Raw genomic sequence first — 26,953 nt, forward strand, 5'->3', positions numbered from 1 at the left:
CATGCTCTGATTGATCGTATTGTGGCTGAGGTTTTTGACCACACTGATGATCATCCAACGGCTATTGTGCTTCCGACAACAACGAAAAATGCAGATTCTTCATCTAGGTTCTGGAAAGGTTTGTCAAAGATTGGAGCAAGCCAATCACGAACATATAACTCATCACTTTGCAGCATCAAGAACGAATTGGAGCAGTACTTATCGGTGAATGACATTGAACGGAAACAAAATCCATTTACACTCGCTTGATGGTCTACAAAAAAATTAAAATTTTCAAACGTATTCAAAATTGCCAAGCGGTATCTTTCGATCCCGGCTAGTACTATCGTGAGCGAAATTTGTTTCTAAACGGAGGGCTTAATATATGAACAGCATCGAAATCGACTGCTTCCGAAGAATGGAGAAGTGGTCACGTTTATGAAACGAAATGAAAAGTATTTGGAAGCCATATCATGTTTTACTATTCGGCAAACCAAATATTCGGCAAAATTAAATATTTGCTTTTATTCAGTCGGCCGAATATTCGGTGCATCTCTAATCTGAACTCTAGACAATAAGAAAAATCACTCTAATAAAGATTTTAAAAAAGTGTGTCTTGATCTCGTCCATTAACAAAATTAGGGATCCATGTTTAGTGATTGTCCAAATCGAAGGAAATCTTATCGAAATGGAAATTTATTGTAGCTCGTCGGTTTCTGTCATTAGTAAAAGTCGTTATTTTTCTAAATTCCCATGTCCTTTGCGTAAATACAACAAACACTGATAGTGGTCAATGGATCAAAATTGAAAATTGAGGGTGAGGCAAATGACTTAGTAAAATTGAATGAAAAAAGTGGAGGGTTGTATTAAATATACGACCGCAAATTGAACGTAGAATTACGTATAGTGCGATAGTGGATGCAAAATTTGATCAACATGTTATGCATGTTCATGCCGGATGGCTAATAGCCGAAATGTAGGCAATTTACTGTTAAAGTGCAATTTCAACATTGGCTGGCGAAATTAAATTTTTCAATAGTTAAATGCATTGATCAATTGTTTACAATAGTTGTAAAGAATTTTGGAGAGTTTATCGATCGACACATACCAAAATCTCCAGAATCCGTAGTAGAACGGCTGAGTTTTTGGCTCGTACTTCCTGACCTCTTTTCGTGACGGTCCCAAATCTGGAACTTTGGAATGACCCCCCTATCTTACCGAAGGACGTGATTCTACGTCAAAACTCGAGAGTTTGCAATTGCTGGTACACAACAATAAAAATGATTTTTTTCCTTTTGCTCGGCCGAACATGGTTAAATGTATTCTACCACAATAGAAGATATTTTTTTTGCAAAACCTATGATAATGAACAATTTAGTAACTGAGTGCAGCGAAACTGCTGTGAATTTGATAAAATTCATACCTTGTTTTATAAGTATTTGAGCGAATATTCGAGGATATAAGGCGTAGCTGGTAGTGAAAGAAAAAACACCGAATTTTGAAAAGGCTTATGGCGTGCCTTATAGTAGATAGAAAGAAAAAAAATCAGACTATTTTTACAAATTAGAAAATAAAAAGTCTTTAACTCAAATCGGATTATTATAATTATTCAGATTAAGCCATTTGAGATAATAAATATCAGGATAAAGAATAACTTGATGTCAATCCCTTTACATTCAATTTTCTTTTTCCACTTTAACATGATGTTGGATTACTGTTCGGCTCTGTGAACTGTTTAGAATTTCTTTCCTATCTATTGCAAAGCTATCGAACACTTATGCTAGGATATTATTGTTCACTTAATTTATTACCGAACAAATTACGACGACAACGCTTAACATTTCAAAACGTTTCCTTTCTTTTGAATCAAGAACGAATCGCTAATAATTGCAATAGACTTGCCCTGATTTGACGAGTCCAACCTTCCCCGTTAATATAGATTCCCTAATACACGTGAACCATGCCGTAGAGGAAAGTCCAAAACAGTACATACGTGCAAAGGCCACCAAGGAATCCATTAGTCAGCAGGCTTTTCCGGGTGATGAAATATTTTTGCCAGTTCGATCCAGACTTGAGCAGCAGCATACACCAGAGACCGAGAACGGCCAACACGTAGAACAAGAATCCGATTATTCCGGTTAGACCGAGGACACCTGGATATGCGTGAATTATTAGTTATTGAATTGAATATTACAATACGAAAAGAAATACGATATAAATTATAAATCCTTACCAGCAGTGCTTCCGGACAGAGCAGCCATAGACGTCCGGCAGTACTCCACGGCGGATGCATTGTTTCGAATGGCGGTTTCACTGTAAGCAATCAGCTCTCCCGTTTTCGATTCGCGTGTTTTCACTCGAGACGTAGCCATTTGTTATTTAATTCACTTACCTATGTGGATTTTCTCTAGTTAGTGAAATTATCGGAAATAAATTAATGAAAATGAGGAATGTTGTGATTCTGATCTGATAAATCACTCGTCAGTCACGCTCGAACCAGCCCCCTGAAACGGCTGTCATCTGCATACAATATGATTGAAGCCGAAAACTTGGTGCTAAACTTGGTGCTAGCTGTCAAGCTTCGGCTTTAAGCACGGAACACAGTGACGCATGTGACAATATCGCTCGAGGAGAGATTTAATTCGAATAAAAAATAAATAAACAGTATTTTAGGCTCGATTTTAGGCTGTTGTTAAAAGAAAAACTGTTATTCTGTCAAACACAAATGGTCCAGTTTAAAGCAAAATTTTATCCACAATGCTACATCCAGTTCCAGCTGGATCAAATCAAATGTAAAGAAAAAAGGTTCCAATAGTTTTTTTATAAAACACCTGTCGATGACACGTACAATGACTAAGTAGATTAATTTATCTTAAATTCGACGCCCACATTATAATGAGCTCAAGTTTGTAACCAAAGAGTTAATGCGTCAAGATCAAATAGATGAATTGAGTTCGTCAACTGAAACGTATGTGTGCTGTCTCATATCTCATAGTAGCAGTTTAATAATTATCGAATAGCCCCGCTTGCAGAGCAAGATTACTTTTTAAGATTTACGTTTTAATGGTTTTGGGGGGTGCACTAGCCTTTTTTAAGACTGGGTATTTTTTTAAATCTTCGAACTGGCGCTTTCAAGTTTAGGGTAAATGTTCCATTTTGGACCCCTAGAGGAAGTGCTACCCAATATCCGCTTATATCTTCCAAATGAGACGTGCGATACAAGCCAAAATCACATAATTTAATTTTTTTCTCCTTTATTTAAGTGATTTTTTAATTTTAAAATTAAGGTCACATAATTTGATATATGAAAGTCTTATTCATGAAAAGGAAGTTAGAAATGGGAATCGGATGTTTATAAATCGCTGAGATTTTCAACTATCTGAAATGAAAATATTCTTCGTTTTGGACAGTGCAACATCTTTTGGACCCCCAAATGTACACATTTTGGACACCCCCTTTTAGTCTGTTCAAAAATGAATTTTTAATATGCACAGGTCATTTGAGCTAAAGTAAAGTCTTATCTTTCGATTGACATTCATCAATGAGAGAGAAGATTGCAGCGATTTAAATTTGCAATTTCAACATGAACTGATTGTGTTCGTTCTGAGATATTCAATCATGTATGCAATTTGAAGTGTAACGCATTGGAATGCTTGCCTTCTTGATTTCATTGACATTTCATTAACATTTCATCCATATTTCAAAACACATTCGCGGCAACCTTATTTGCATAAAGACCATGCGGGATTCAGCAGCGGCATTCATTTTAGTTCAGATATCAAAAAAAATTCGACAGGAAGGTCCAAAATATGTTGAGGTCCAAATCAAGTTGGTTACCCTAATTTTTCGGTAAATGAGATGGACTTTGATTCGGATTCTGATAAACTTATTTCTCGAAGGACCTTAGCTCTGTTAGTGGAATGTCTAGAAGTAATTTGATTAAAAACGGAAAGCAGTACCGGGTTGGACTTTTCTCATAGGCTGTGTATCAAGTGTGATATAACAAAATAAAACTTGAAATCTAAAAATTGCGTTTATTATGCAGTAGAAGGAAAGTCTAGCCCCGTACTGCTAACCGTTTTTAATTAAATTGCTCCTAAAATGTTTGAGAAGAGTTTTAAAAAACTTCCCGTATGTTTCCCCGTGCAATTTTTTTCAAATATTATCCTTCGACTTCTTCTTCTTCATGCAACCTTTATTCGCCAATAATGATAAATTCATGAGGATGATGATGATCGCTGCGATGACAAACGACACAAGACAAACGTCAAATAGATTGCACCTTACCAGAACATGTTAAATTGTGGCGGCTATCGAAATTAAATTTTTTTTTTCGGTGATAATTTCGGTGATAATTTTGATGATAATTATATTGTGGCAGCTATTACCGCACGTAAAATGCTGGAAAATTGACGAAAACAGAACAATATAACATAAGTCATTGAAATTGAAAATTTTCAGGGTCGAAAATCATTTTGCGATACATAATTGAATACCCGCGCGAAATGCATGGTACAATATGAACGGAGCTTTAAACTTCAAAAACAGCACTAGCGCCACACCAACAAACGGTGGCTTCAAGAACTAGTGCTTGTTTCACGGGGTTGGCTCGAACCACCCGCAGTCACACAAACGTCAAAATTATCACCACCATACACGGAGCCGCAAATCAACCCAGTTTTAAAATTAATTCACTCAAATCGTGCGAAGAAACCCAAAACACAGACAAACAGAAACGCTGGAGAATGTTTTTCATAATATCAAGCTCTATCTATAAGAGCGGAGCAGAATGGATACGTTTGCGTGCGTTTTGACAGTTTTCCCATGGCAAAACTGTCAAAACGCACGCAAACGTATCCATTCTGCTCAGCTCTATAGAATAAAGGTAGCCTCACACCTCGGGAATTTGTTCCGCGGATTTTTTCCCCATGTATTTTTACATATGCGATGTTTTCGGGATTTGAGCACGGAAAATCGAAATCCCGGCCCCATTTAAAATGCACGGGGACCAAAATCCGGCAGAAAATTTTCCCGAGGTGTAAGGTAGCCTTAAGGTCGAATGTCGCAAGAGAGGATTCCCTTCGTTGACTACCCCTCATTTTAATAAAAGTGACAAGCAGCGGATTTCTTTGCGGTTTATCACCTCAGCACGGTAGAACACAATGCAAATTGCATTCCGATGTGATAAACTGCAAAGAAATCCTCTGCTTGTCACTTTTATTTAAAAGAGGGGAAGTCGACGAAGAGAATTCTCTCTTGCGACATTCGCCCTTTTACCAGATAGAGCTTGATATATTGTATTCAGTTGAAAATCGAACTGAGCTCTCGCGAAAATCACGGAAAGTTGACCTTAAAATTGAATAAGCCAAAGAATCGACTGAGACAATAAAACGAGATACGCAATTTTTGACGGGAAAGGTCAATTCACGCTCAATTTGAGCGACTTGTTTAATTCACTTGATTTGTCTATAAAGCTTAGCATTATTGCCCAAAACGAATAGGTTTATTTGACGCTCGAGTTGACGCGGATTTTAGGGTTTATTAGGTTTTTGTGAATTACGTAGATTATTACCGAGTTTTCTGTGACACTGCATGAACGAATCTCTTTCTCTTTAGGTGGTATAGTATTTGGGTATTTTTATTATCCGCGTAAAAGCCGACTTCAGTGTACCTAGAGATGTCGTAAAATCTCGATTAATCGATTAGTAACTAATCGATTACTCTCGATTCATCGTTGAGTAGTATTGGCCTTGACGAAAGCGAGAAAACAAAATGGGGGCCGGCTGATGCTTTTTTATTTCATACCGCAAGGGATATAGGATGTCAATTTTAAAATGCTTATTAAAGCGTTAAAACACATTTTAGCCTAAAATTGTTCACTTTTTTGGGTTAGAAATTAAATTTATTTTTATATAGGTAACACGAAAGTTGAATTATTTTGATTTAAAAAACATGTGTAGATAAGGAGCCTAACATGTAGTTTTTCAAAATTCTAACCCTACGTATTCAAAAGTTTTCAACATATCACTATTAATAACATTTTAAAAGCATTTTAAAATATACTTCCTATACTTCACCATGTTGAAAAACAGTGATTTTATGCACACGCCCGTCGCCGCTAGATGGCAACAGCGCGGCTAAGCGAATTCTATTCAAAATTAATCGATTATCACAACGATTAATCGATTAATCGAAGTAATCGATTAATTTGCGACATCTCTAAGTGTACAAGTGACATCAGATTTGACATAAAGTAAACGCCTACCCTTGTCAGTTTAAAACAAAAACAAAGTGTTTTTTCCGTTTTTTCGACTGAAAAGTTAACATTCTTTCAATTGTTATTTAAAATTAAGTAAATTTATTTATCATTTGATTAGAAAAACTGTAGTGAAAATTGCCCCTCAATGGCTCACATCCAGTACACGGATGGTCTGGTGCGGGAGTATGTTCTGTTCCGTGGATTCTCGAACACGCTGAAATCGTTTGATGCCGAGCTGAAGAACGACAAAGACAAGAGCTTCCGTGTGGACAAAATCATCGACCAGCTTATGCAGCTGATCCAATCGCAAGACCTGCAAGGCTTGCGGGATCTGTGGGCTCATCTCAATAACCATTTGTTTCGAAATCTTGAACACAGCTACACAGCAGGTGAATACAATTCTCGTAATGTAAAACAGTTCAGATAATGACCTTGTTTAATTTGCAGCCGTAAACAAGCTGGAGCAATCGATTTTGAAATTCTATTTAATTATTGCGTACATGTCCAACAAACCAGATAAAATCAATGAATTCTTTACCAAGCTGGCTCCGGAATTGGTGTCGCAGGGCGAATGGAAAGAGTGGTTCTGTAAGTCCAACTGATTGGTCATCAATGCAATGGTCATTAAATAAAACATATTTCCTTTCAGTCTTCCCTTTCTGCAAAAACCCAGAGGAACATTCCGCTTTCGCCGTTTGCTTCACCAAGCAATGGCAAGACACGTTACTGATCTCGTTGCACAACTTCCTCTCCACCATCTATCAGTGCATGCCGCAACCGACGATCTCCAAGGTGGAAACGGAAAGCAGTCTCCTTCGGAAGCTCCAGGAAGAAAACGCCCAACTGCGCAGCAAGTTACAAAGTATCCAGCAACAGTCGGCATCCGCTGCTGCAGCAGCCGCGTCCAGCTCCTCCCATCAATCGCGTTTAACTTCGTTCAACGATGGAAAAACGCGCTACTCGACGCGACCAGTCGGAAATGCCCAATCGCTGAACGATATCGTTCCGTTCGACATTCCGCCTCCGGCGCACATTGTGGACGATTTCTACATCATTGCCCAGGAGTCGAACAACATTGGCAATGCTGCCGAATCGCAGGCACGGGGACTCAAGTCGCTGATCCGGAACATCAGTTCCGGTGGAAGCCCGGTACTGGGCAGGAAGGACACCGCTTCCGATCGGAACAAACGCCGATCGGGGAGCGTCGGCAGCCGGAGCAATTGGATTCACAGCTAGGGCGGATTGCTATTGGAGTTACAGAAGGTAAGTGGCAATATCGTGTGATTTTTGACGTAGAACTACGGTTTTCGGTGTGTTATTGATTACTCAAATACAGGATCTCAAATTAGAGGTAAATGGATTTTGTTTCGGATGGAACAAAAGAAAGGGTCCTTTGAAAGCACCAAGCAGCGCTGTATAATGTATTTAACATCAAAACAACGAGATTCGTGTGAATATCATATTGAAATAATTTATGTTTTCTGTTTTATTTCCATTGTTCGTTGCTGTTTGTGCTAAGGCCTTCAAATGTTTTGCTAATTGCACTCTTTGGAATTCATATATTAAATTTTATTGAGATTTCTTGTAATGGAATTGCAATGTTTGGTCTATTATTGAAACTCAAACTGAGAAGACTAAAAATTATTAAACCTAAACATGCATACATATGTGCTTCAATTGCATTTATTGTGCAACTTAAAATGCATTGTCACGGTGAATATACATAATGCATGCATAATACATATCTCGATTCTATGTTAAAACGACGAGTAAAATGTTGATTCAATATTCGACACCATGGTGGGGGAAACTTTCGCTTAAAATGCTGCTTGTGATGATGATTTAAGCTTCACCGAGTAGTGCGCACAATGCGTGTTTGTAATCGCCCGAGCATTCACCCTAAAATGAAACAAAAAATGCATTATTCAGTAAAACGTACAAAAGAATATGTTTCGATCTCATTTATTAGATTTAAAGTTAGCTGGCATTGGCGCATGTTAGCATATACATAGTTTGATTTACTGTTAGTATGCAAAAAGCCTTGACTTTGCATTACTTTGTTATTAGTATCTTGCGATCTGTGAATAGTAGATTTAATCAAACTTTTATTTTCAAGACCATTTGTAATAACTGTTTAACGGTTCGTTTTTAAGGAATCTACTTTCCTAATGCTCAGATGGTCGTAGTACAACATTGACCAACATTTTAGTCGCTTTATTTAAGACATTATTTGAAAGACTTTCCGCTGGTTTGTGTCACATGTTTACACAACGAGATATAGGTAAGAATTTCTGCTCAAAAAAGTTTCAGAATGCAAGAACATTAGCGTATTAAAGTTGTCCTTAGTTTCCGGGGGCAAGTCAAAATTCTTGGCATGTGGAGTTGTCTTCGTCGTTTGATAGGGGAACCCGGGGCAAGAAGGTCACCTTAAGCATTTTCAATGATTACATGGTTTAAACACCACTAAACATTTATCGTACGCAAAATGTTTGAATTGAAAAACAATGAGCGGGGCAAGAAGGCCACTCTTCCAGGGCAAAAAGGACACACATCGAAAAAAGATGTAATAAAGTAGTATATCAAATAAAGCGCACTCCCTGCGAATGACATGTTGGCAGTTGCCTTGCTGAAGCAAGGCATAGGTTCATCGACATAAACCCCATCGAGGTTCTGAAAAATCGGTTGGGCAGATTCGTCGAATCCGAGGAAAAAGCCCTCGTCGTCATCTTCGATATGAAGTTCCAACGATGGGTATGGATGAATTGGATTGGTAGATGGTATTGATGGCTCGGCGGATTGATCGACATGCTCAGGATGCGGCAGTATTGTAAGAGCGTCATCTTCAGCGGGTTGGTCCATGGCTTCCGGAACATCAGTTACGTCGGACGGTGCGAAATCGGCCGCAGTGAAAATGAACTGATTCCCGTAGCTTTGAGTCCACTCTCTGTGCCACAGAAGCTGTTGCGGTCTTCAAGTAAGCTTCCCCGAAGGCACTCACATCATTGACTGTGACAACATTTCCCAGATTCCGCCTGAGGAAAGCTGCGATTGCTTTCGAAAAACTCAATTTGAGGGGAGCCATGAAATTCACATCGAGGGGCTGCATACGATGGCTGCAATGAGGAAGCAAACTAACCACCGTCACGTGGTTTTGCTGGGCTTTTTCGAGGAAGGCTATGTTTTTGGTATGCTTGACGTCCCCATCTAGAATCAGCAACATTGGAGCTGCAGCAGCGCCAGCACTTGATTTTTTGGTTTGCACCTATAAAAATGTTTGTGATAAGGTCGATTTAAATTTCAACAACTTCCGGTTTACTTACGGTCACAGCTGAAGTTTCATCAACATTGTATATGTTCGGCTCGCTGGGAAATCTTTAGCTTCCTTGACAGCCTGAAGAATAGCGAAAAAAATCGATACCGCCACTCGGTTGAATCTTGCAGCGCGGGCCGCGGATGTTGCCTCAGGAATACGCAGGCACAGTTCAGGTTGGCGTTGACGGAAACCACGTAACCAATCTTCACCGGCCAATTGGGACTCGGGACTCGGCCAATTGGGACTTGGGACTTCACCGCCAGCTGGAACGCCAAGCTTCTGAAGTCGCGAGTTGTCAGTCCAAAGAGTCGTTGTTCCATGTTTAGGTTCTGTCTCATTTGCATCGATGTCTTATTGGAATTGCTGGGTAGCACCAGCCATTCTTATGACCGGTTATTTGCTAATTTTCGAACGGCAATTTTTAATTTTAATTCTCCAAATGAGACAGACCCTTAGTACATATATGCTGAACGAGCTCCTCCTCATGTTGCGGATTAAGGGTCTGTCTCAATTGGATAATTAAACTGAAATTAAACTTAAAAGTGACATTTCAATAATTATCAAATAACCCTGCTCGCAGAGCAAGATTACTTTTGACAGATATCGAATCATTTTCCATCGATGTCCTGTTGGAATTGCTGGGTAGCACCAGCCATTCTTATAACGGGGTGATTTTTTAATTTTCGAACTGTCACTTTTAAGTTTAATTCTCCAAATGAGACAGACCCTAAACACTGGATGAAGGCGACCCAAGTCGTAAATGTCAATCTGTCGATCCGGATGTTTCAAATAGTTAATCAGCGTTTGACAAGGAACACCGTGCTGGGTAGCCGCTCGCTTCACCGGAATTCCGAATTTGATTACCGCTTTTATGGCCGCGGTCATGCTGGCGGATGACCATTGTTTCCGCGTCGAAATTCGCTTATACTTACGAAAACAGATATTTTAGTTACCAGATAAAGATTGTCGCTTCGGTTCCCTTTGTTCTGCTGTCCGAAACATGTGTAATACCTAACTGTCAAATCGCATGTATTTTGCCTTCATTGACATTTAGATCCCGTATCCTCGCCAGCAAAAGATGTTCCGGACAGCGACGACAGCGACAATCTTTATCTGGTAACTAAAATATCTTTTCTTACGGACCATTATCTACCAGTCACTTTGAAATCGTAACAATAATTGGCCCTGACGAAAGCGAGAAAACAAAATGGGGGCCGGCTGATGCTTTTTTATTTCACCCAGCAAAGGATATAGGACGTTAATTTTAAAATGCTTATTAAAGCGTTAAAACACATTTTAGCCTAAAATTGTTCATCATTTTGGGTTAGAAATTTTATTTACTTTTATATAGGTAACACAAAAGTTGAATTATTTTGATTAAAAAAACATGTGTAGATAAGGAGCCTAACATGTAGTTTTTCAAAATTCTAACCCTACGTATTTAAAAGTTTTCAACATATCACTGTTAATAACATTTTAAAAGCATTTTTAAATATACTTCCTATACTTCACCATGTTGAAAAACAGTGATTTCACGCACACGTCCGTCGCCGCTAGATGGCAACAGCGCGGCTGCGTCAAAGCGAATAACAGTTTGACAATTGTGTTCAAGGTTAAGATCAATCCAAAGTGCGATTCATAGAGTGACCCTTTTGCCCAGAGGTGTCCTTTTTTGCCCCGGATCGTCAATAGTAAATTTTAATGCATATTTTCGCAAAAAAAAAGATACCAAAAAGATTCGAAATTTGCATCATTGCATGATTTTTACATGTTTTTCTGAATCCGTATATCAACATAAAATTTGCCTCAATAGGGTTTTTGTCGTCCTTTGAAGCGAAATATTTTTTCGGCAAGTGGGTAAAACGATGCAATTCTGTTCGCAAAACTCAAGCGTAGTGCTCTTCCGGCAGAATCGCAGGCGAGTTAACCCGTGAATGAAGCCTCGATGATTGAAATTTGAATAATGATTCTACCAAAGTTGGGATTCAACATATTGTAATTGTAATTTATTGTCATAACGGAAGCATTCATTCCGTGTCGAGCTACTGTGCGAGACAGTCGTGGTCTTGATCATCCGGGTCCTTGTTCGGATTTTTTCTCGTGCTGAGTTTTTTTTACTGTGTGAAAGTGTCGTTGAAAGATCCTTAGCTTATAGACTAGGAAGCAAAGCTCATTTGCGACGCAATTCATTGAGTATTCGTGGACAAAGTTTTCACGTGTTTTCTTTTAAAAAAATCACACTTGCGCAGATTCAGTCATGCGCATCCATCGAGCTGAACATCATCGGTGCCTCCTACGCCGCCTGCCTCCGTGGTGCGCTTGGGTTACCCAGAGTCAGCAGACGTCGATCGACTCATCGCCACCAACACAGCCCAAACCATTTGATTGCTGTGTGCGGGTAGAGAGAAGACCAACACATACGCCAGGTTGGTCTCGTTCGTGCCTCGTGCTATCGTCCGGTGCGTACTGCAGAAATCGCAAGTAGCTCTCGACGCAGTAATAACAAGTTAAGTAGTTGAAATTTCCCCTCTTCCCCCCTTCAATCAATCCACCACATTATCCAGACAATATGGGAGGATGAAGAACTGCCTGCCGGCTGGTTGGATGGCCTCATATGCCCAATCTATAAGAAAGGGCACAGACTAGAGTGTGTCAATTACAGAGGGATCACCCTTCTGAACTCGGCGTACAAAACCCTTTCGCGTATCCTGTTTAACAGACTGAGACCGCTTGAGGAGTCCTTCGTCGGCGAATACCAGGCAGGTTTTCGTTAGGGGCGATCAACGACGGATCAGATGTTTAGCCTGCGGATGATCCTTGATAAATTCCGGAAGTACAACTTGCAGACTCACCATCTGTTCATTGATTTCAAAGCAGCGTACGATTCAGTGAAGAGAAATAAGCTGTGGCAGATAATGTCCGAACATAGTTTTCCGGCGAAACTTATTAGACTGATACGTGTAACGCTGGATGGCTCGAAATCAAGTTTTCGGATTGCAGACGAAGTGTCAACCTCGTTTGTGACCTTAGACGGATTGAAGCACTTTCGAATTTATTGTTCAGCATTGCACTCGAAGGCGCTATTAGGAGATCTGGCGTGCAGAGGAACGGCACTATCATCACACGGTCGCACATGCTCCTGGGCTTTGCGGACGACATCAACCTTATTGGAATTGATCGCAGAGCAGTAGTGGAGGCTTTTGTCCCACTGAAGAGGGGGACGGCGAGGATAGGCTCAACCATCAACTCTGCCAAGACAAAGTACATGGTGGCAGGTAGAAATAGGTGTTGGTGCAGAGGTAGTGCTTGATGGGGATGTGTTTGAAGTTGATGAAGAATTTGTTTACCTTGGAACGCTCGTGAAATGTGACAATGACGTTTCCTGTGAAGTGAAAAGACGTATTGCTGCTGCGAATAGGGAGTTTTACGGATTACGGCTCCCGCAACATGCAGACGGAAACGAAATTTGCTCTATACAAAACTCTGATTCTACCAGTGGCCTTTTATGGACATGAAGCATGGACGTTGAAAGAGGCGGACCGGAGAGCTTTTGGGGTTTTCGAGTGGAAAGTGCTGCATACAATACTCGGAGGGAAACTAGAACATGAATCATGGAGGTAAGTATGACATGCGACGATTTGAAACAAGGTTTCGGTCGTTTCAATAACATTTATTTGCCTCCTTTTGCAATACTGGATTGAAAACAAATGTATTCGGTGTCGCAGGAGGGAGAGAAGCGGATTTATTCCCCGTCTGATTCTTTCTGCGTCACCTTCTCCGGATCCGCGCTGCCTGACTACGTAGTGATTGGTAAACTTCGTCTACCTGTACAAATGATGTACAAAGGTGATGAATTGTGTTAATTGCAAGCAGCTGGGCCACATCGCTCAGTACTACTGTAATAAACCTCGCTGTATATTATGCGGCGAGAAGCATGTAGATGGCGCGTGCAAGACACCCCATGCTCTTGAAGCTTGCCCAACGCACATACAGCAGCGAATCCACCAGAAGCTGTCTCTCCAGTAGCGTTCTCGGCGAAATTACGCCGAAATTTTGAGAAAGGCCACTTCTCCAGTTCCAGAAACAACAATCATCTACTCGTCTCTTCCTTTGGAAGATCAAGGCAGTTTTGACTCCGAAGCTGGGAATGGGGCTCCCTTTGTTGTCAATGGCTCAACGAAGAAAAGTACACTTGGCCGGAGAAGGTTGCGCAGGCGAAGCCAAATCACCGTAAAGCAACACCATCGATCAACATCATCAATTTTTATCGTCCTCCAACCGCATAGCAGCAGATCGCCGTTGTCGTCGTCTTCATCGTTAAGCAAAGTACCGACGGCGCATCAACTTTGCTTTGCGCGCCACGAGACAAACGGACGCTTGTACCACGCCCACGCGTAAGCCCGCGCACCGAATGAGGGAGTGAGTGACCGTCCACATCATCGACACAATACGTCGTCCGTCGGCGTGAGTTGCTGGCCCGGAGTAGTGCTCAATGCAGCTCCGGTCCCATCCGTAGGTGTGCTCCAAACTAGCTAGTCAAAACCGTGAGTAATATGCATGCATAATTATTGTTTGTGTCGTCCATGGCCATGTGTCCCAGTAGAGGCACAACAATTTAGTTTCGTGAGTCCGTATTAGCTAATTCGATACGGCTCCCGTGTGAAACTCACCGTATGTCAGAAGCTAGAGTGAGTTCGCAGGAGAAGTTTGTCGGAGTAAGCTGAAGGAGAAGAGTCGCGTAGCCGGAGATACCGCCGGTGAAGAGAATGGAAAAGCAGAATTAGGAAGAGAGTGGACGCAAGTAGACTAGAATTATACGCACACATAATAAGCGTAGAGGGAAGCAGTGGGAAATTCTAGGCCTAGGCGAATGCAGGGAGATGAAATAATTGCAATAAAACCCATGTAAACCTTGATTGGAGCTTAATGTATGGAAGAGATCAGAGCCGAAAGAATTATCCCGATCGAAATCATTAGACCGGTTCAAAATCCGCTGTTTGGATGTATTTAGTTGATGTCTGTTAAAGAATTTATGTCGCTTCGCGTTCGTTTGAGCATATTCTTGTATTTTTGGAGTATTTACTAGGTAGTCAGTCAGATTTTGACTGTTGATCGCTTTCCAGTCTTGGACGGGGTGGAACGAGTAGCTTTTTGGGTTGGTCCGATGAGGAAACCCCCCGCCTGAATGACTTTGTTTCCAGGCCGGAAATTAGAAAACTTTATCTAAGATATCTCTTGGGAATCAGTTATATCCGCTCGGAAACGAGGAGTACGACGGACGTATTCGGGTTAGTCAGTCAGCTTCCGATCTTGAAAAGTGACCCTTCCCCTAAGAAGGGCTCAAGCCGGGCAACCAAAACTCGTTGGGCGGCCTCCTTTCAGGAGTGGCGTATAAGCCGCCTAATTCTAAACCGGACATGCGACTGGCCGACCCGTTTTAAGTGCGGAGCACACCCCGAAGATCTTATTATGTTGTATCGAACAATCATCCTGTCGGTCCTCAAATACGGTAGTTTCTGTTTTCAGTCCGCGGCTATAACACACATGCTGAAGCTTCAACGGATTCAGTACCGCTGTCTTCGTATCGCGTTAGGTTGTATGAATTCGACTCATGCGATGAGCCTGGAAATACTTGCAGGAGTGCTGCCTCTGACAGATCGTTTCGCGGAATAATCGCTCCGGTTCCTCATCCACTGGTACACAACGCTGGAGGTAAGCCCATCTTTGATTGACACCAATCGTGCTAACTTCTTAGACTTCCTCTGTTACTTTTGATCTGTCCATGAAGCAGGAGGTTCAAAAATGGATGACTCCACTGGTTTCGGTGTTTTTAACGTTTTTCATAGCGCCTACTTTAAGCTGAAAGAGCTTAGTTCCGTGTATACTGCTAAGCTAACAGCTATTCACTCGAGCAAATCGCATCCCTAACTCCTGACCTCTTCTTCATCTTCACCGACAGTCTGTGTTCATTGGAGGCTGCTCGGTCAATGAAACCGACGAAGTACTCAGCGTATCTTCTCATTGCTCGATTCCGGGAAATGAGAAAGCGGACTCTTTGGCTAAGGTGGGAGCTATGGAAGGTGATATTTACGATCGGAAAATCACCTTTGATGTTTTTTCACATTAATTCGTCAGGAAACCTTAAACAGTTGGGTAGTTATCTGTATTCAATTCGCCCGCAGGTGTCGAAGCGTCCATGGTTCAAACAATTGAATATGAGACTAGACTTCATTCGAACCATATGTCGTCTAATGTCCAATCACTACATTTTAAATGCACATCGATCATGTCATGTGGGCTTGCGAGGAGGATCGTGGCCCCAGATCTACGTTAGTTGAACATCTCTGGGTTCGAGGAAAACAACCAAAGCCTATTAGGAAAGTGTTGTCGGGCCTTGATCTCAAGTACATGTCCCTGGTCCACCAATGTTTGAAAGTTGCTGATGTAAGACTGTAATCATAGTCTGCCTATCCCCTTGTCTGTCGTACCTTATTACGAATGTCTTTGTTCTCTTCTTGTACATTTCCATGTCTGTCGTCAATCCCTTCCGTATGTCTTCCTCTCATTGTTATCTACCAAGAAAATGTTTTTTTTCTGTCCCGTATCAGAGGTGAAACATCGCCAAGAATATCAACTATGTGAGCATCAGCATCGTTATTACTTAAGTACCCTAAATTCCATTTCTTTCCTGCTGTATTATTGTATTCCCTGACCTCGACCTTGACTGTATAAGAATCAATGTATTGTTAAACTTGATTTCGGCTCCGTAACGCTACACGGCAAATGAGCCTTCCAAATAAACGAAAAATTAAAAAAAGTCCGATGATACAATTTCATCTAAATGATTATTTCATTTAATCAAGAGGAACATCGATAACATACAGTTTTGACTCAAATTCCGAAAATGACTCATATACTCGGTTTTAAATGGCCTTTTTGACTTTATTTGTGTAATTTTCTCCACAGGAGCTTGAATACGTTTGTAATCTTGATTGCATAAAACCAATGAAAGTTTTAGTTTTAGGGCGCTAAAACGCCAGTGTTCGGAATACGAGTTATGTTCGGGATTTGAGTCAAACCGGTACGCGCTTAGATGGGAGGGGTTTGCGAGATGTGCGACGATCATCCAATGCTTCAGAAAATTCAGGCGAAACTGACACGTAAGAAAACTCAGGTAAAATTTACATGATTAACACGGAGAATGGGAAATCTACGGGAAAATCATGGAAAAGTTACGTGAATTTCAGGTGCAAAAAATCTACGTGTTTATTTTCAGATGGAAACAACATGCTAATTTTTTTGTGTAGCGCATGACATGAGTCCCATTACATTGAGACCCGCTCACTCAGCTATCGTTTGCGCACTAGGTTTTATCGTCGCAACGAATCGATGCTACATGAGCTTGTGTAGCTCATGATGGCACACTGTCTCATCTATGTATACACGAGTATAAGGACGCTCTGATTATACCATCAGGTGTAGTAGTTGTTGTGAAAATCTTTTTAAGCGGAATTTTAGCTAGAATGCCACTGATCATGCCCTATTGATCAAATTTGAATATAAACGGTATATATTTATTATGTCAAGGTCATATAGAGATGCATTGATTTTATTATCAGGTCGATATGAAAGAAAAATGTAACTATAAGAACAAATCTTTGAAATCTGTAGAATACATTCTGTTAAACATGCTATAAATCTATCGTTTCAACTGTTGTCAGTAATATACCTTGTCCAAATAGATAAACATAATTTTAAAAGTGTTACCGACACACATAATTTAAACATTCATGCGAATGAAATTTACCTCCTGTTACGAAACGAGAGGCATCAATCCATATAACAGCACAAGGGAAGGAATAATGGCGTGTCCAGTAGAGGGATGTTAGCGCAGGGCAAGAACCATTCAGCGATCACGTGTTGTTGTGGTAAAGTAAATCAATAAATGTATCAAATAAAAACAAGAACACAAATACAGCACAATTAAAGTTGCGACTTTACGTATTCAACAGTATTAATTCCAACGATTATTTGACGATAAATCTAACAAGTTGTCACTTACCCGGACGGCGCTTAGCAACGTCTTGTTGTACATCTGCTCGTACTCATCCTTGACGTTCTGCAGATCAATCTCCGAACGGGTAACAATGATGCGAATCATACTCGCATCATCCGTTCCGGCACCGTCCATTGCCTTGTGCAAACGCTTAGCGAAGTAATGCGGTGCCATCTGGACGCACTCCACAATGGCACTAAGTGCATCGTACAGCTCTCCACTCAGCTCGTCCTTCATGGCCTGCTCGACGGTGCGACCAGACAGCTTTTTGTACTCATCGAAAACGATTTCCAGCTGGTCGAAGCTGGCGTGGGCCAAAATCTTATAAAAGACTTCCTCGTCGGTTCCAAACTTGGCCTCACCGGCATTGTACAACTGATTGGCTTGCTCAACCGCCAAATCGGCATCGACCGTTCCTTGCGGATCGCGCGCCCCGACGATAATCATCGTCAGAAGCCGCCGAAAGCTGCCGTCCGTTTCACTGCACAGATGCTCGGCCAGCGGACGGTTGTACATATCTTCGTAGCAATCGACGATCTTTTTAACCTCTTCGTTCGTTTGTGGTGCAAGAATTTCTATGAGGGCGGCTTCGTTGGTGCCCAAGCCATCCATGGCCTTGTGCAGTTGCTTGCAGAGGTACTTTTCCGGCGGCATCATCAAGGCTACGATAACATCCTCGAACTTACCACCCAACTCGGACTTGAGATCCTCGATTAGGTCCTGGAAGAGAAAATACAACACAATTTTAGTATATAATAGTAGAATTCAATCTAAGTAGCCATATCAACCCAATACTGCTCTGCAGGGGTTTCTGCTTTACTTGCAAATCGCATTAAGGCACATAAGGTCTTCTAAGATCTCCAAATTGTCCTGGAGTTTCAAACAAATGGTCTGCCAAATCGAACACGGCTTACATGATGTCCCCCATAATGGCGTTAACCGTTGTGTGACCGGCAAAAAAAACACCCTTAACAGGCCGGCAGGGTACCCGGGTACCCACGGAACTAAAATGCTTATATCTCTGGAAATTTATAACCGATTTCAACAATTTTGGGCTTATTCGATTCAGAATTTTCTCTTTTATAAAGATGTTACCAGGATAAACCGATCTGTTCAATTCGATTCCTGGAAAATCTGGATTTCCAGGAACATGTCCTGCATAAATGATACTGATCGTGGATTTCGATAGCTAATCAGCTATACGGGTATCAAACTTCTAGAAATTTCACCAGTAGATTGATTCTTATCGATTTGGGTCCATCAGAAGTGCAGACTTTCGATTGGTCATTCCAGAACAGGTTCCTCGAGGGGTCATAGGTGGCCATGAACATTGTTCAGTGGAACATCAACAATATGGGTATCAAACTTCATGAAATTAACTCTTGCGCATGTCCTTCATGATCCTAGGCTCACCAGACAAGTTGACTCAGGAGTGGCCATTCTGGAACAGGTTCCCCGGGAGCCGGGGTTGGCCAAAATTATTTCTCATTGGAACCCCAACAATATGGGTGTCAAACTTCTTGAAATTGTCTCAAGCGTTTATTTCTGATCTATTTAGGTTCATCAAACAAGTTCACCCCGAATCTCCAATTCCGGAATAGGTTCCCTGAGGAGTCAAGAATGTTCATTAACATTTTCAGAGCTCAATGTTTTAAATCAATTTATCTAGCAATGTGAGTGCAAAATAAATGCAAGGACCACTCATTGACGCCGGGTGACCAGCAGGAGACCCACCATAAGATTCCGGACACTCGGAGATATGATCGATTCCAGAAATTCTGCTAAACAGAATATCATTCATGCGAATATCATTCATTGATCCCAAGTGGCCACCAAGAAGTCCTCCTGAAATACCGGAATTCCCGAAGCAATCGTCATTTCTTACATTTTGTTTTCAACAGTTGGGTAATCTTGAACAATTTTTTTGTAACGAAGTAAAAAAAGAAGGAGAAGATAGCGGGCTTGGTAGTCATAAGGCTACTGCTTCTGCCTCATAAGCAGGAGGTCGTGGGTTCAATCCAAAGTCCGTTCCATTCTCATACTTTGTATCTTTGTTTATATTTATCTCTAGCAATCGCTAGCACTGGAATTGGATTTCCATACCATTTCCATTTCTTTTCCTATCCCTTCAACTTGACTATTCTAGCCGTTTCTGCTAGAATTGGAAATGAACTAAAGAGATCGTTTCCTACATCCAATTAGAAATAACATCAGTTGCTTTCTATCTATAACATTGATAGTTCGTTAACCAAGACGGACCTCTGCCTCTCGAACCTTAACCCAACAATTCCAATAAATTCCGTACGAACACAGGTATATTCGGCTTGCAGTGGGCGAGTGATTGCATCATCATTTCCACACCCTTCCCTACATTGACTTGCATTCTGAGTTCACTGATAATCTGTGTGAAACAAAAATATGTAACTAGATGCGCTCCCTCAGTAGATGAAGAAACTGGCTAGTCTAGTCTAGTTTCGTCGTTCCAGTTTCAAAATCTACCTGTCTGGCCGTGAAGGCCGATGAGATGTCGACGGATGAGATGTTTAGCTTGAAGATGATCCTTAATGAATTTCGGGAGTACAACTTGCAGACTCACCATCTGTCTATTGATTTCAAAGCAACGTACGATTCAGTGAAAAGAAATAAGCTGTGGCAGATAATGTCTGAACACTGTTCTCCGGCGAAGCTGATTACGATAATACGTGCAACGCTTGATGGCTCGAAATAAAGTATTCGGGTTGCAGACGACGTATCAACCGCGTTTGTGACCATGGAGAGGTTGAAGCAGAGTGATGCGCTTTCAAATTTATTGTAAATATTGCACTCGAGGGGGTCATTAGGAGATCTGGTGTGCAGAAGGAGGGCACTATCATCACAAGGTCGCATATGCTCCTGATCAGTGGCGTAGCCAGAACATTGGTCTGGAGGGGGTTTTCTGAATATTTTTTTTTCCGCAAAAAAAAAATTTCTTCTAAAAATTTCGTCTCTTAGGTGGGGGGGGGGGGGGGGGGTATGTCCAAACGCCACTGCTTCTGATCTTTACAGAGACATTGACTACATTGGTAACGATCACAGGGCAGTAGTGGAGGCTTTTGCCCTAATGAAGAGGGAGCAGGCGAAGATAGGCTAAATCATCGACTCTACCAAGATGGAGAACATGGTTGCGGGTAAAGATAAAGGTAGGCCTGTTGGTGTTAGTGCTGAGGTAGTGCTTGATGGGGAAGATGTTGAAGAATTTGTTTATCTTTGAACACATGACATGTGAGATGTGACAATGACGTTTCCTGTGAAGTGAAAAGACGTATTCCTGCTGCGAATAGGGGCTTCCTAGAATATTGGAAACGAAATTTGCTCTGATTCGTTAGGATGTAAAAAGAGGTGGACCGGAAAGCTTTTGGGGTTTTCGAGCGAAAAGTGCTACGTACAATTTTCGATGGGAAATTAGAAAAAAAATTGTGGCGCAGACGCATAAATCACGAGCTGTATCAAGTGTATGAAGAAGATGATATTGTGAATCGTATAAAATACGGCAAACTCCAGAGGGCCGGTCACTTAGTGCGAATGTTGGAAGAAAGAATAGTAAAAACAATATTCACCAAAGATCCGGATAAAGGTCAGCGACTTCGTGGCTGCTGCACGCGGTGGAATCGGACCTGGGAACCCTAAACGTTTATGAAAACTGGAGGAACATCACCCAAGATTGACAGTTATGGAGCTCTACAATACGTCAGTCAAAGGTTGTTTAGAGCTTCTAGTGGAGTGTCTTCACTTGTCATAAGGCGATTTCGAACTATCCCATTTTATTCCACCACTTGAAATGAACGAACGATTTATTGAAAGTCGCAGCATTATAGGATGTATTGTGGCTATCCGTTTAGATCGCATCAATTATGCTCTTACATTTCTCAACAAGCGATTTCTAAAAACTCACAACTTTCAAGGATGACTTAAAAATTGGCACATCTTCGAAAATTCCGAAGCTTCCAGATGCTCACCTAACCTCACCTAGAATTGATTCTGATCGCACACAACTACAAAAAAAATTCACAGCTTTCTAGGGCGAGTTTCTAGAATTGATTACCTTTTCGGCTATTCCTGAGCTTCTGAAGCACCACTTAGTGGCCTCCCGGGGTCAACGTGTGGTTCTTGAAATGATATTGCTCTCATTTTGATGTATAAATAGTTTTGTGAAACAGTACGGTTTATGAGAATGAATTTAAAAATTGGCCCTTTTCTCAGAATGTTCCGGAGTTCCCGGAGGACCATGCATTTAGCGGAGTTTTGCTCTCACATTCATAAGGGTCTGTTCACAAATTACGTATCGCAAAAATCCGAGTTTTTGACCCCCTCCCTCCCCCTCGTAACAAAAAGTAACATTTTTGGTACCCCCTCCCTCCCCCATGTAACGCGTAACTGTGAAAATTTTAAAGGCAGATTTTTTTCCTTCTCTGAAGCATTTGGGTTTTGGTATTTTTTGAACACTGTTAGAATAGGGACGGCACATGATCAAAAATCAAGGATATCAATATTGCAGCTAGAGTAGAAACAAAAATAGAATTTGCGATCATAATTATTTACATAGTTTTGTGCAACTGTGGTGTCGAGAAATAAAATATTCGCTTGATATTTTTACACATATCAGTCCCGTTACGTCGCTAATATACGATAATGATAAACAGCAATTACTTCAATCAGTGATTAAAAAATTGACATTCAAATAAATTTTTATTCGCGTTATGCGTAACGTTTGGTAGCACCCACCCCCTCCCCCACCTTTTAGTGTAACAAAGTATAACGCAAGTTGGACCTCCCCCCTCCCCCCAGAAGCGTTACGTAATTTGTGAACATACCCTAAAAAACCACTGTATTCTAGGACGATTTTCAAGAACTTGTTTTTACTATGAGTGTTCCGGACATTTAGCGCCAGATGACCAATGGTGGTCAATGCGTCCTACAACAAAGAATAGGTTTTAGGATTCCCAGAATTGGCATTACGCCAACAATAGGTTTATAAAAAAAAGTCGCAACTTCAAAATATAATCTTCTACACCTGATCATTTCTCCTGATGTTTCAGAACTTTCTAAAACCACTTAGTGGCCATGGGATGAATGAGTAGTCTTTGTATTCAGAAAAATAAATTAAGCTCGTTTAGTGGAATGTATTAAACCGTCTAAGACGAATTAAGTACTGTCCATTTAATTCCACCAGTTAATTTTCGTTATCTTTGCAGATACGTATTTCGACCACAACTGTGTGGTCGTCTTCAGTGTCTTGTACTTGACTCGATATCGACTAGTCGAGTCAAGTACAAGACACTGAAGACGACCACACAGTTGTGGTCGAAATACGTATCTGCAAAGATAACGAAAATTAACTGGTGGAATTAAATGGACAGTACTTAATTCGTCTTAGACGGTTTAGTCTTTGTATTGATTTTGTTCGCTCATTGCTACAACACTAAAATTCTAAAAAGTCTCAGTTTTCTAGGATAAACTTTCAGAATCGGCGACTTCTCCGGATGTTTCGGTGGTCCACTTAGTTGCCTTCTGGTGTCAAAGTGTGGTCCTTGCAATGATTTGGCTCTCAACACATGTGGAAGTGGAAGTTTCAAGAATTTTGACATCCATATTGTTGGAGATCCAATGAGAAATGTTTTTGGCCAACCTTGACCAAACACCCTCCCCCTTTCCCAACCCGGGAAACTTCTTCCAAAATGGCCATTCCGGTCTCAACTTGTCAAGTACACAAGTTAGAAATAATTTCAAGAAGTTTGATACCCCTTGAAAAGTGTCCATGGCCCCCTATGACCCCTCGAAGAACCTGTTCTGGAATGGCCAATTGAAGATCTGCATGTCTGATGGACCAAATCAATAAAAATCAACTTGCTGATGGAATATCAAGAAGTTGGATACCCATATTGCTATTTACCTATCGAAATCCACGATCAGTATAATCTATGGAGGACATGTCCCAAGACATCCGGATTTCCCAGTGATCCGAGGTTTCGGACCGGTCCAATCATAAAACAGCATGATAAAGGACAAAATTCTGAAGCGTAAGAGCCCAAAACGGTTGAAAACGGTTAAAAATTGCCTAAGATATGAGCATTTTAGTTTCGTGGGTACCCGGGTACCCTGCCGGCCATTTAAAGGGTAAAAAAATGTCGGAACCCCTCCCTCCACCCCTCCTGAATCAAAATTTTAGTTAACCCGTACAATCGATTTCGGCCGTCATTATTGTGGATATGACAGAGTTTCAATCTCCTACACTATAAAAATTCATTTAGATATCGCGAATTGAATTCCAAAAAGGTACCCGGGTACCCAGCCGGCCACACAAGGGTTAATTCTATTAGTACTTGTATTTGTTTCATTTGTGTTTCATATCCATGCACATTAGATGTTTTAAGATCTCCAAATCGTCCTGGATATTGACCATGACTAGAATGATCTCCCAAGAAACGATATCATCAATTGTGATCACGTTACAGTTGCCATACATGATTAAACTCAATCGTTCCAAACATTGCATGATATTTATATGTTCCTATTGTTAAAAACAGTAGGGTAAAATTCTTTACATAGAACAATAAATTCTAAAGAATTTAACAATTTGTGCAAACTTCGCTTTGTAAAATTTCAGAAACCAACCAAAGTATTGTAACAAGCCCTTTCTGAGAAGCAGACGGTAATTAGTTTTAAAGAAAATCGTTTACGTTGTACATAAGAATTTGTCAACCGAAGCAGTTACGCTCAGCACTCCGGAAATAATCTTGCATCTGTAAACAATATTTAGATGCGCTATGATTGATTTCAACGCGTTTTGGAGCGAATTGATTTTCCAGAAAACCCATGAGTAATAATTTGTATATATAATCAAAAGCATGTTTTACGTTTTCATTGGGGATCGATTATTGAGATTTACTTATGAATGTACTGTCCCTGCAAGCATAACTGTCTCTTATTTGATAGATTTCCTATCTACATGGGGCAGTTATTAGTTTATTGGCAGTATATCAAAATTGAGCATTCCTATCATATACATTCAAAATTCAATACATATTTTAGTGTTACTCATGCGATTCCATCGTTTGTTTTAAAACAAACTTTGTGACATGTTTACACCACTGTAATAGCTGTAAACATATTTTAAATTCGTACACATGACTCACCAACGAATGCAACAAAAATAAAAATCAAGGCCAGGCAAACCCCTCGCGTTGGATCATCATCGTGCCACCTTACACGTCATAACATTTGCTATTTTTCATATATCTTGCTAACATATAGTTGTAATACAGCTATAACAGCTACTCACCCGTCCCAGTTCGCTGGCGTACGTATCGAGAATTTGCATCCGCTGGCCATTGCTACGGGCACACAGAATGTCGATGATGGCCTGCTCATCGGTTCCGAAGCCTTTCATGGCGGCCCTCAGGGCATTGGCATCGGCCGACGCATCGAAACCCTCCGCTGGGAGCACCGTTGGTTTGGGCTGTAAAAAAATTACAGTTAATAGTCGGGTTTGTCACTTTTTCGGAATTATCGATCAATATTAATTTGGATGTGGCGTACTAACTTATTTGGGAGGGAAATTAGATAAATTGATTACGCACCGTGTAAGACCAGGACATTATTTCCTAAAAAATACTGATTCAAGACAACAAGAAATGGAATTAGGCGTAATTAAAGCCTGTCGACGCGTTGGTTGAGGAATTCGGATGACTAAATGCTTCAAAGTATCACTTAATTGGCCTCAGCTAACTGGTTGCCACCACAATATGCGGAATCACAAATCCGTGACGAACAGACGATGTAGGTATATGACGACCCGTCTTGTGTAGCGAGAAACTCAAAACTAAATAGGACAGCGCGTTTACGGTTGAGATCTGGACCCAGAGAGAGAATCACGCTGAACAGCTAGTTGTATTATTCGCCGACGTAATAGCTCATCAGCATGTATCGCGCGTCAGTATAAGATCTACCACCACTAGAGTAATTCATTTCTGGTTTTGGCATTTGCCAGAGAAAGCCGGTATAAACACGAATGCCTACACATACCTCTACGATGCTCGAACTAGTAGGAGTCAAGAACAGGTTTTGTGACGACGCGCGATCTACGCTGCGTATATCGTTGTTGATGCTACATCTGTTCAAGCGCTACAATTTGTACTAAATAACGTGCTGGTATGTGGGTGTGGTTCTTTTCAGATCTTTCTTTATTTCGTTGACAAAACGCGTGCTGATAGTCTACAAATCTTGAATGTAATATATTTATGTAATATATTTGAATATCTCGTCACGTTCTAACGACACGTGATTTCAAAACAATTTCTTTTTTACTAAATTAATGATTTCGTGTGTGTTACTTCTACGTGAAGTTAAACGATTTACAATCAGTGGCGCCGGGAGTGGGTGGGACAGGTAGGACATGTCCTACGCATGAATTTTCCTGGGTGGGACAGTCAAAGCATTGTCCTACCCATGATTCTGGTAAGAACATATGAAGCCATTGGATGGCAAGAATTTGTGTGTTAGCAGAAGATGATTTTGAAGTTAATCAGAGTCCAAACAATAATCATAGATGTTTTTGGTATCCTAAAGCAATAGACTACTGATTGATTGTTGTTTAGGACTTCAGAAACTTTAAAATCCCTAAAGCGCTCAAAGATGTCTATGTTTTACAGAGGTGAAATAGAAGTTGCTGAAATCTGCAAATGCGATTAGTTAAATATTTTAGACTTTATGATTAAGCACGATTGAATGGATTATTCAAAGCCCACGGAAAAAGTCTTCTTCAAACCTCAAAAGGTCTATTGAAATCTGAGGAACCAGAAACATACCGAAGACCGCTCTTAAAGGGTTCTGAGCTCCGAAAACAGATTCTTCGAGACGAGCCAGCCTCGGGCTGAAAGTCTCGGTAATCTATATCAGCGGTTCTCAACCTGGGGTACATGTACCCCTGGGGGTACCTTCGCTGGCCCCAGGGGGTACCTCGGACAAGAAAGAGTAGTGGCGGCTCTACAGTCGCATCTCCACATTTCGATAATGACCATCGATATAAGGAGAGGAAGGAAATTTGAAAGAGGTACTAGATCGATAAAAGCTCGTTGCAATGAAAAACGATAACAAAACAAATGTCATCTCTTGTTTTTGTTGTGTTTGTTATTGTCAAAAACTGGTCTAGTAGTCTAGAAATTCGAATATATCGACATAGGAAGTGAGAATCCTGAACAAAATATGACCAGAAGATATCGAGATAGAGAAGTTTGCGAGATGTAGAAAGCCCAAATGTATGTAGATTGAAGGGACCGATAAAACCATCGACATAGGGAGAGACATCGAG

General features: G+C 40.9%; 3 protein-coding genes across 3 annotated transcripts; 1 reads left to right on the forward strand and 2 right to left on the reverse strand.

Annotated features, from left to right (window-relative positions):
- Nucleotides 1–1,760: 1,760 nt before the first annotated feature.
- LOC134208260 (ER membrane protein complex subunit 6) lies at nucleotides 1,761–2,493 on the reverse strand. Its single transcript, XM_062684284.1, has 2 exons — nucleotides 2,213–2,493; nucleotides 1,761–2,132 (listed from the first exon to the last, which is right to left on the reverse strand). Exons 1-2 carry the CDS (start codon nucleotides 2,349–2,351, stop codon nucleotides 1,924–1,926), a joined length of 348 nt encoding a protein of 115 aa, XP_062540268.1. The 5' UTR covers nucleotides 2,352–2,493; the 3' UTR covers nucleotides 1,761–1,923.
- A 3,745-nt stretch (nucleotides 2,494–6,238) lies between these two features.
- LOC134223782 (WD repeat-containing protein 91) lies at nucleotides 6,239–7,588 on the forward strand. The gene is made up of 3 exons (XM_062702980.1): nucleotides 6,239–6,627; nucleotides 6,686–6,826; nucleotides 6,888–7,588. The coding sequence occupies exons 1-3, from the start codon at nucleotides 6,384–6,386 to the stop codon at nucleotides 7,472–7,474; spliced, it is 972 nt and encodes a 323-aa protein (XP_062558964.1). The 5' UTR covers nucleotides 6,239–6,383; the 3' UTR covers nucleotides 7,475–7,588.
- A 39-nt stretch (nucleotides 7,589–7,627) lies between these two features.
- On the reverse strand, nucleotides 7,628–25,485 carry LOC134223791 (annexin B10-like). Its single transcript, XM_062702991.1, has 4 exons — nucleotides 25,224–25,485; nucleotides 24,926–25,102; nucleotides 17,614–18,327; nucleotides 7,628–8,137 (listed from the first exon to the last, which is right to left on the reverse strand). The coding sequence occupies exons 1-4, from the start codon at nucleotides 25,239–25,241 to the stop codon at nucleotides 8,081–8,083; spliced, it is 966 nt and encodes a 321-aa protein (XP_062558975.1). The 5' UTR covers nucleotides 25,242–25,485; the 3' UTR covers nucleotides 7,628–8,080.
- Nucleotides 25,486–26,953: the final 1,468 nt, after the last annotated feature.

The sequence above is a fragment of the Armigeres subalbatus genome, chromosome 1 (genome assembly GCF_024139115.2).
Source record: "Armigeres subalbatus isolate Guangzhou_Male chromosome 1, GZ_Asu_2, whole genome shotgun sequence".
NCBI lineage: Eukaryota > Metazoa > Arthropoda > Insecta > Diptera > Culicidae > Armigeres > Armigeres subalbatus.